The sequence below is a fragment of the Pteropus vampyrus genome, unplaced genomic scaffold (genome assembly GCF_000151845.1).
Source record: "Pteropus vampyrus isolate Shadow unplaced genomic scaffold, Pvam_2.0 Scaffold72, whole genome shotgun sequence".
Classification (NCBI taxonomy): domain Eukaryota; kingdom Metazoa; phylum Chordata; class Mammalia; order Chiroptera; family Pteropodidae; genus Pteropus; species Pteropus vampyrus.
In genome coordinates, this window is record NW_011888853.1 from 2327338 (window position 1) to 2336538 (window position 9201).

General features: G+C 57.8%; 2 protein-coding genes across 6 annotated transcripts in view; both read right to left on the reverse strand.

The window, feature by feature from the left end:
- UNC13D (unc-13 homolog D) overlaps nt 1–1551 on the reverse strand; it is a 12606-nt gene extending 11055 nt beyond the window's left edge. The window contains exons 1-4 of one of the 3 annotated variants that reach the window (XM_011361957.2): nt 1420–1551; nt 1151–1303; nt 397–432; nt 109–216 (exon numbers count right to left, since the gene is read on the reverse strand). In XM_011361957.2, the coding sequence (XP_011360259.1) occupies nt 109–216; nt 397–432; nt 1151–1267 (261 nt within the window). In that variant the 5' untranslated portion in view covers nt 1268–1303; nt 1420–1551. The other 2 variants (XM_023531701.1, XM_011361959.2) reach the window with 2 other exon arrangements.
- Nucleotides 1552–1732: 181 nt separating this feature from the next.
- Nucleotides 1733–9186, reverse strand: WBP2 (WW domain binding protein 2). 3 transcript variants are annotated; one of them, XR_002780841.1, is made up of 8 exons: nt 7668–9186; nt 6397–6532; nt 5352–5444; nt 4594–4728; nt 4289–4414; nt 3740–3816; nt 3050–3617; nt 1733–1746 (listed from the first exon to the last, which is right to left on the reverse strand). XR_002780841.1 is itself a non-coding variant. In XM_011361960.2 (7 exons), exons 1-7 carry the CDS (start codon nt 7869–7871, stop codon nt 3564–3566), a joined length of 825 nt encoding a protein of 274 aa, XP_011360262.2. In that variant the 5' UTR covers nt 7872–9186; the 3' UTR covers nt 2518–3563. The 3 variants fall into 3 exon arrangements, 2 of the variants coding, with proteins under 2 accessions (XP_011360262.2, XP_011360263.2); XM_011361960.2 differs by lacking the exon at nt 1733–1746 and having other exon boundaries at nt 2518–3617; XM_011361961.2 differs by lacking the exon at nt 1733–1746 and having other exon boundaries at nt 2518–3617; nt 4289–4411; nt 7668–9183.
- Between the last annotated feature and the right edge of the window lie 15 nt (nt 9187–9201).

Sequence of the window (9201 nt, forward strand, 5' to 3'; positions counted from 1 at the left end):
GGGAGTGTGGGAGGCCGGGGCACAGGTCACGGTTTGCGGGGGGCGGGAAGGAGGACTCCTGAGTCCAGGCTGTGGGACGGGGCGGGGGTGGGGGCGGCCTGGGCTCACCTCCTGCAGGTAGCGCAGCAGCTCGGACGCCTCGCTCACATGGCCGGGCTCGGGCTTTCCCAGGCGGTGCAGGACAGTGTAGAGGGCTTCCTCGTAGAGCAGGGCCCGCTGACACACAGCAGGGTCACCTCGGGAACCCCCGTCCACCCACCACTAGGTCTAAACCCCACCAGCAACCCCTGGCACCAACGCCACATGCCCAAAGGCGGGGAACGAGGCCCCCGCACGTGCAGGGGAGGTGAGGGAGCTGTTGCCACCTTTCTGCACCCCCCAACATTCCATTCTTACCTCCTCAGGGGAGAAGTGGTGGGATGGAGCCTCAATCTGGGGAGCAAGGTGAAAAGACAAAGTGTCCGAGAGGCCTGGACCCGGGCCTGGATGGGGCTGGCTCCTGGCAGAGCAGGCCCAGGCCCAGGGCACCGGGGCCGAGCCTCCACGCCCTCCAGGGTCGCACACCTGTTCCCCCAGCAGGCCTCCTGGGGGTCTGGCCCCCAGGTCGCCCTCCTCCTCCTCTGGCCTGCTGTGGCTGAGGTCCATCGGCGCTCAGCGGTCTCAGCAGCGTGAGCCTCAGCACCCGTGGCCCCCACCTCCCTTCCTTCCCCAGAGGAAACAGCACTGCTTATCGGGCAGCCAGCTCGGCACCCCAGTGGCGGAAGTGAGGCCCAGAAACAGAGGTGGGAGACCGGGGAGTCATGTCAGGCAGGCCTGGGGGTTGCTCAGCGCGGGTCTCCAAGCAGCCCAGCCCCAGCAGGGGCTCTCCCGGCTTAATGGGGCCTGAGCCTTAGTAGCTGGGAGAGCAAAGCTTGGGCGGGGGTCGGCTTCGCCAGAGGGAGGGGGCTCAGACTCCAAACCTAAGGCCCAGGGTGGCCCAGAGAACACACAGCACACTGTGCTCTGCCGCCCCAGAAGGCTGTGCTTTGGGGAAGGGAGATGTAGGGGAGGGGCTCACGCCCTCGCCCCAGCCCGGGAGAGGTAGGGCCCACACCCTGGGACCGCAGAGCCCCACCCAGGCCAGCCCTCCTCCCCGCGAGGTCACTCCTACCTCCTGAGCAGTGTGGGGCAGGGGACCCTGCAGGTCTCTGACCCTGCGGCGCCTTATCTTGATGGCCTGGCGCAGGAGGGGCGGGCGCCGCTGTGAGTGAGAGAGGGGTGTCGCCATGGCGGCCGCTCTGCCCTTCCCCTCTGTGTGCCCTCGCTGGGTGAAGATAGCGAAGCCACAGGATTATGCAAAGAGCCCAGGGCTGCCACCTTGTGCCAGCGGAGGGGGGGAGGAGGGCTGGTGGGGAGAGGGACAGGTCCGGCTTTCATCACCTCAGAGGTCCCTGCACCTTCTTCCCTCCGGCTGGCCTGGCCAGGATCCTGGGAGGAACTCTCCCAGGCTGGAAGCAGAAGGTGGATGCAGTGGGCGGGGCCGGCCCCACCCCACCCCACCCCACCCTCCCACAGAGGCCCTAAGGCTCCCCAGCAAGGGGTGCTGGGCAGGCCGGGGGATGGCCTTGCCCCATCCCAGGCACTGCACCTGTCTGGGCTGAGGACTGAGCAGCACCCCCGTATTGGTGGGGTTCTCGCCCACAGACTTCCCTGAATGGGTCCCAGACCTAGGGTGGGGGTGGGGGTGGGCGAGGCACAGGGCGGGGGCTCCAGAGAGGAGTCTCCCTGTCTAGCCGGCCCGCAGCCAACTGCTCAGCCTGCTCCACTCCACAGGTCACATTCCACCAAGGTGACGGGGCCAAGCTACACCAGTTGGGGACGGCCGTATGGTTCCTGCCCACACAAGGACAGTCAGAAAGTTGCTCCCTTGAAATGCCCTTGCAGCCAACCCAGAAGCTCCTGGGCGGGGCTGGACAGAGGCCGCGGCCAGCCGTGCTGTCTCTTTGAAGGCACCTTGGTCCAGAAGGGCCAGGAAAGTGGCCACTTCAGTGCTTGGCTTTCTCAGAGTTCAGAGGCCTGCTGACACCACACCCCGGGCCTTCCTCCAGGGCTAGGACTCTGGCTGTTTCCTACCTTCCATTCCCCTCCCCCGCCCCCTAGAGCACCAAGGCTCACGAGAGGGCACACACCGCAGGGGATGGCCTGGCCAGGCCTCACTTTCATGAGGCAGTGAGCATAGCTGCCAGAGGCACGGAAACTCACCCAGCAAACCCGGCCAGGTCCCCAAGGCCTCCCGCCCGGGGCAGTTGTTGGGCTGTGCCCAGCCGCAGGGGACTCAGTGGGTGGGCAGTTGCTGTGCAACAGCTAAGGAATGGGGACACAACGGGCCTTAAGAGTCCTGGGCCCAAATGGGCCATGAGAACAAGGGACTCTCACATGGGGCAGGAACAGTCTCCCCAGAGCCTCCCCAGGGGCCCCAGTAGCCAGACAGCTCTGCTGCTGGCGCTCGCCTGGGTCACCACGCAGAGCCACACAGGGTCCAGTCACTTCATTTTTACTACTTCACATTTTCAGCAAACAAATCAAGGTGCAAACAGGGTTTATTTCACATTAATATATTAACTGGATTTTTTTTTTTTTTTTTTTTTTGTCAAATAAATAGGGAATTCTCTTTAAATAACCATCTCCTCACTTCACGGCCAGTCCAGGAGCAATTGAGAGTAAATTTTAGTGCATCTGGGGGCACGGCGCCAAACCAGGCGGGCATGAAGCTTAAAGGGAAGAGGGCAGGCTGAGGAGCACACACCCACACCAGGCCCCAGGGGACAGCGGCCTTTGCTCTAGCCCACCCAGCAGCCCCCAAAATGGCTTAACGAGACGCCATGCGTTCTCCAGAAGCCCCTTCTAGAGGGAAGACAAAGGGAAACGAATTCCAGAAACGCCAGCAAGGAAGCAGAGGGCTCCTACCCCGAGCCAGTGGCCTGGCCCTGATGCCACCCAACCCCTGAAAGCTCATGTTAAAGCTCCAAAAGTCACACCGCGGTGGCAACATGATGACCAAGAACAGGACAGGCAAGTGGGACTGGGGCTGGCAGCTGGCTGGGGACGGAACGTGGGCGGACAGTCTGGTGGAAGGTGGCTTCCAAGGCTGGGTACAGACCAGAGTGGCGGGAATGTGAGCAGGGCCTGGCGGGGGTCCTCAGGAAGGCCTGAGGCTGAGGATAAAGTGGCTACCAAAACGAGGGAGCTGGACTGGGGCGGAGGAGGTGGCCAGAGAGTCCCTCCGTGGGTAGAAGCTGCTAGGGCAGACAGGAACGAGGGGGACGCCTCGTGCTCCTGAAGAGAGGCCCCCCGAGGTGGGGAGAGGGAAGTGCGCGGGGCGCGTGTGGGCTCCAGGCAGCGTGGGAAGCTGGAGGCGCAGCTCAGTCAGGGGGCCCCTCCCTCCCGCTCAACGCCGGTTCCTGGTAAGTGTTTTATAATCAGACCTGGAGGAAGAACAAGGCCCCCCCATTACCCCCCACCCCAAACTCGGTCCCAAGGGGAGGGGAAGAACAATGAGAGGCAGGTGGCAGCGGGGGAGGGGTCTACTGAGTCTTCTTGTCTTCCGGAGGGTAGTAGGGAGGTGGCGGAGGCTGGTTCTAAGGAAGAAGAAAGGAAAGATCACATGAAAAGGTTCAGAATGAGCCGAGGTCTCCCCCGCCCTGAAATTTCAGTCAGCTGTGGCCACCAGGCTCCCGTCCCAGCTCAGGTCCCAGCTCACCGTCGGCATGTAGACATTGTGTGGGTTGCCTGGGTTGTAATAGGCGCTGGCAGCTGCTTCTGCGGCCTTGGCTTCAGCTGTGAGAACACACACCCCCGGGATGAGCCCACCCTTCCCCTTCCAGCTGCCCCTGGAGCTGCTCTCAGCCCAGGGACCCTGGCCCCCCACTGCTCAGGGCAGGACACTTTCTCAGTACTCACCCGTGCTACACTGCCTTCCAAGCCCTTTACCCCACCCCCTCCCGCTGCCCCATGCCCACCGCCACCCCACCAGGCGGTGCTGTCACCACCTATTTGCAGCCAAGAAGGCTGAGGCACAGGGGAGACCTTCCGGCCCTAGAGCACACGACCAGCTAAGAGCAGAGGGCTGGAATCTAGCTCTTCACCCCCAGGCCACCACATTGCTGGTCGCCCTGGGGTGGTCCCTAGCCCAGGGGTCATCCACCATCTGGGGCTCCCAGCCAGCCTCCTCTCAGGCTGTTCTCTGAGGCTCTCCACGCAACAGGGAGAGGGCTGGTCTCCCAGGACTGCTAGCAGCCCGGGGCCTCACCTGCAGGAGTAGAGGGGACATCCGGGCCGCTGACCGGCGGTTCCATGGGCCCCGGGTAGGGCGGTGGTGGGGGCTGCACATATCCCATGGCCCCGTCCATCATGGGAGGTCCTGGATAGAACTCTGCTTGGCAAGAGAGTGACAGGGACCCAGTGAGCCGTGCAGCCCTGGCTCCCTCGGCTGGGCCCCTCCATTAGTCCTGCAGCGGGTCACAGAATAAGTCTCCCCTCTACACCGCCTTGGCCTGGGGGGTGGTTAGTGGGGAAGTGGGGGGGAGAGGGGTGGGCAGCACAGGACACACTCACCAGGTGGGGGCGGTGGATAGGGGTAGCCAGGAGGGCAAGGGTACATTCCATTGGCGACTGGCGGGGGAAAGACATAGGCCCCGCTGGGCAGGTAGGAGTACCCATAGGCTCCAGTGGGGGCTTCGCCTCGGGAGGCTATAAGTACAAGGGGAGAGAGAAGTGAGTGTCTCGGGCCTCAGGGCTGGGGAGAGGGCAGCCCCACCTCTGTGAGGGGAGCCAAAGGGTTCCAGGGTGTGCTCAGCAGACATGCCCTACCCCACTCCACTCCGCTCCCCACCCACGCGAGTCAGCCTTGGTCAGAATGAGGAGAGGGGTCAGAGCAAGTCAAGGGCAGAGGTGGAGGGATGGATGACGGACAGACGGAAGGAAGGAGGCTCAGGGATCGGGTAAAGAATGGACGTGGGTGAGGCTGGAGACGAGGTGAGGGCGTCTGCTGAACATACCCCTCAGTGACTTTATATGGTTGCTAAGGGAAGCTTAACACTTAGGTATCTGTTTTTATGAGGCCATAGTGAAATGTCCTTCAGTCCAAACTGCTTTGTCAAAAAGTCCTGTCCCTGCTCCCGGCAAGGGAAACCCAGCCTTTCAGGCACAGGACGGAGTGATGCTGATCACAGGCTTCCTTCCCACCCCCCAGCCCCAATCAGCCTGGGGCCTGGATTTATCTCAAGTGCTTAAAAACAAAACGAAAAGTGAACTCAAGTGAACAAAAACCCACACACTTCATTTTGTCCTTGGCCCGTTTAGAGCCTTGATACCTTGAGACGCCACCTGTAGCATCCGCTGTCCAAACTCAATGGCGCCCCCTGCTGTAAAGGTCAACTTGTAGGACGCAGAGCCTTCCCAGCCACCTGAGAAGGGAACGGTGCATCAACGGCTCAGGCAAAGAACACAGGCTACTTTGAAGAGATGGCTATTTGTCCTCTCCAGGTCCCCATCAAATGCCCTGCAGGCCTGTGGGTACAGGGCTGGCTCTGCAGCACCTCAATTCGATCGGGACTTCTGCCCCGATGCCAGTGCTGCAGACTGCAGGCCTCCTGCCCATGCCTGCTTCACCCTTTGGAACTGTGGGCTTCTCCTTCCTGGAACGAGCTCGTCTTCCCACTCTCGGCCCTGTAAGTACATCTGCACTCGGGCCTCCCATCCCCAACAAAGCAGCTTCCCAGGAACAGGTACAGTCAGCAACAACTGACATTCGAGTCTAGAGCAGACCACACCTGGAGGGGACCGAAGGATGGACCCCTGGCCCCTCTAGCGTGGCTTCTGCCAAAAAAGGAATCGTGAGCTCAACAGCAAAACTGGGGCTGGCTGGGTGTGAGGTGGGGGCGAGCTGAAAGCAGAGGTCACTGTGTCTGCGAAGGAGCCTGCCACTAAGCAGGGCTTCTTGGGCACCGCAGACAGACAGCCGCTTCTTCTCGGCTCCAGGGAAAGGCCTGAGAACCTGATGCGCACTTCCTTCCCACACCAAGAATCTGAACACACTCCCTAAGTCGCTGAGCATTTTCACCTAGTTTGCAGTCATTTCTCAGATTTCACTTTCCGAAAAGGTGATCTGAGCTGCCATCCATTCATTCATTCATTTACAGCTGCCATTTTAATGCCAGCAGTTCTTGTCAAGCAAACCCCACCTCTGCTGAACAGCTGGCACCCAGGTGTTGGTCCTGGAAGCTAATCCAGAGCCAGGAAGAGGACAGGTTAGGGCGATAAGGTCCAAAGATGACACCTCCAAGGCACCGCTTAGAGGTGCCCCAGAGTATCTCTCTGGAAGCCCTGTCTGTGTCCCTGAGCCCTCTCGTCACCCACCTCCTGCCTCTGCCTTCACCGCCCCCTTGATGTAGTTTGCACCGAACACAGGTTGCTTGATCTCACAGTCCTTCATCAGATAAAACGGCATCATGAAGGACTGCATGGCATCCTTTCCCTTGGACAGAAAGATGACCTGCAGGGACACAAGACAAGAGCCATCACCACTCAAACCACAGCCCGCTCGGCCATCGCTTCCTCTGTGATGTGTCCACTCCCAGTGCTGGCGGGCGGCCCAAGCCAGGGTCCAGCAGCCTCAGAGCTCCCCGCACCAGGCACTCCTGGAACGAGCTTTTAAAGGCAAAAGGCCTTAAAGAGGCCAGACGTGTGTGTTCGCAAGGAAAACATGCCCCTCACAGACAGCATATGTGAGAGGGACAGACTGCTGTCACTTAAGATGTGGTGCGTCAGTGAAAGGGCCCGCAAAGCGAGGGCAGGGAGGCAGGAGCGGGGCCGGGACGAGGACGTCCAGCCTGAGCTCTGCAGAACTGAGAATAAAGGAGTGGAGGGGGCGTCGGAGCCCGGGAGAAGGGGCTGTCGTCACCCTCCCTCGGACTCACTGCCCAAACAGCAACAAGTCTTGCCTAACGTGCTCAGAGAACCTTCTGTTTTAAACCCATGACTGAAGATGCCACTTGACCACCAGAAATGTGCCTGTGAGCCTCCCATGTCCCCGCTAGGCCCTGGAGATTAATACTGAAGATGTACTCCTCTCTTCCAACCGCGTAAGCCTAACTCCTGGGTAGCTACGGCAGTGACGCTTTTCCAAGAACAGCCATCTGAACTTCTCCGGAAGGCTCTCGGCATCTGCCTGGGCAACTCTCAGGCAGGGCCCATTGTGCAGTCTGGCACTTCTCTCTCTGCAGGGTTTGGCCAGGCTCTCTGCCCAGTCCAGAGGCTGCAGCCATGCTACTGTATCTTGTTAATCACATTTATCACTCTGGATGTGCACAAAGGCCTCGTAGGCTGCTTTTATAGAATCAAAATAACAACAGCCTCTCTCCTCCAGGCCCAGGTCATCCCAGTGGCCGCATCTAACTAGAGATTTTGCAGCAACAGCTCTGCAGTTTGCACGGATTCACTGCCCAGTGGTCAGTTCAGCCTGGTGGTTCTAGAACCCTGGAGCATGTGACAGAGAAACACCCAGAGTAAAGAATTAATAGTCACCAGGTTCAGAGGCCACTGGACTCACGAGGCTGAGGCTGACCTAAGACTCACATCAGTCTCCACGAGCCAAAGCCTCCAAACCCACTGTGGCGCTTGCAACTCACTCGGTAAGGGGTAAGGTAGACAGTGCCTTTCTTGGTCCCTCTGAAGGCCTCTGGCACATTTTTCATGTCATTGAAAGTAAGTTCCACATGATCGTAGGACATCAGGATGCTGTGATGAGAAAAGATAAAACATTCCGAGACAGTCTGGAGCCATGACCTGTTACTCCAGGGACTGGACCCTGCTGGCACCCAGGTCCCTGGCATGTTACCTCTTATAACACTTTCAACATTGCTTTGAGGAAACTATTAACATAGCAACAAACTATCATCATGGGAAGAGACGAGCAAGTGGGGGTTCTACAGAATTTCCCAAATCCCACTTACAGAGTCCGTGAATGACCAGTGTGGCAGAAGAGCCACAGGGCTCTGGCCACGCACAGTCCCTCGGATCAGGGTAAATTATCTGGGTTAACTCTCCCATTTTCTTTTGAGTCCTTATGACAGGTGTTCCATTTCTGTTGGTTTGTTTTTTAATCCCAAAGTATGTAAACATTCTAATACATGACTTTACGCATTACATTAGGGCTGACTTTAGGGTTCCTTTAAACCTGGGGTTCTTAAGCTGGGTCTGCAGGGATGTGAGTCCAGGAAGCTCTTGAGATGATCATGTAATGCATTTTTTCTGGGAAAATCCATAGTTTCATCATTCTCAAAGGGGTTCATGACTTGAAGAGTAAGGTTACTATATACCACATCAAATTTTAAACATTAATTTAAACTTCAATAATTGTATACACATTTTTTCCCCCTAGAAATGACGCGGAGGCATTTTCTGAAACAAAGCACACCATCAGTTAGCAGCACTGAGCCCTAAGCCAGGTAGGAAGCTCAACAGGACAGCTCAGAGAAAAGAAGTCATTACCAGGAACAGGATGATCTGACAGACCCTGAGCAGGTAAGGAGGGAAAGTCAGCATTCTAAAGAGCGCTCTAGACATTCTCTTCTGACTCATCCAGCATTCCTGGGTGACAGGCCCTGGGCTAGGTGCTGGCCTTAGCTGGGTATAAGACTCTGATCCCACCAAATCTCCTCTAGGGACTCGGGTTCTTGCTAAGCTCCTCTGCCTTCAAGAGGCACTTCAGGGTCAGCATAGCTAACTAGGACTGGCTGGACTGATTCTCAATGCCCAAGGAGCAAGGGAGAGAGAAGCCATCCAAGGAGACCAGACGTTGGAGGAGACAGAATTAATGGGGGTTGTGTAGAAACTTGAAGTTGGGAGACCTATGCTCTGGGGAGTGACCCAAGCCAACAGACATTCAAGACAAAGAGGCAAAAACGGATCTTTACGAGGACCGACACCGTGCCAGGAAATGTGTTAGACACTTGACAAACGTTATTTATTCAATTTCATATCTGGCTTCTCATCTGAGCAGTTCTAGAATATACTGGAAGGCTATACACTGGTAGTTCTGCCTACTGACTTTGGAGTCAAGGCTCCTTTCCTGGAATTCCATCTGTTACTTACTGATCTCAGGCAAGTTACTTAACCAGTCCGTGCCTCAGTTTCCCATATGTAAACTAATTTTATTAACAG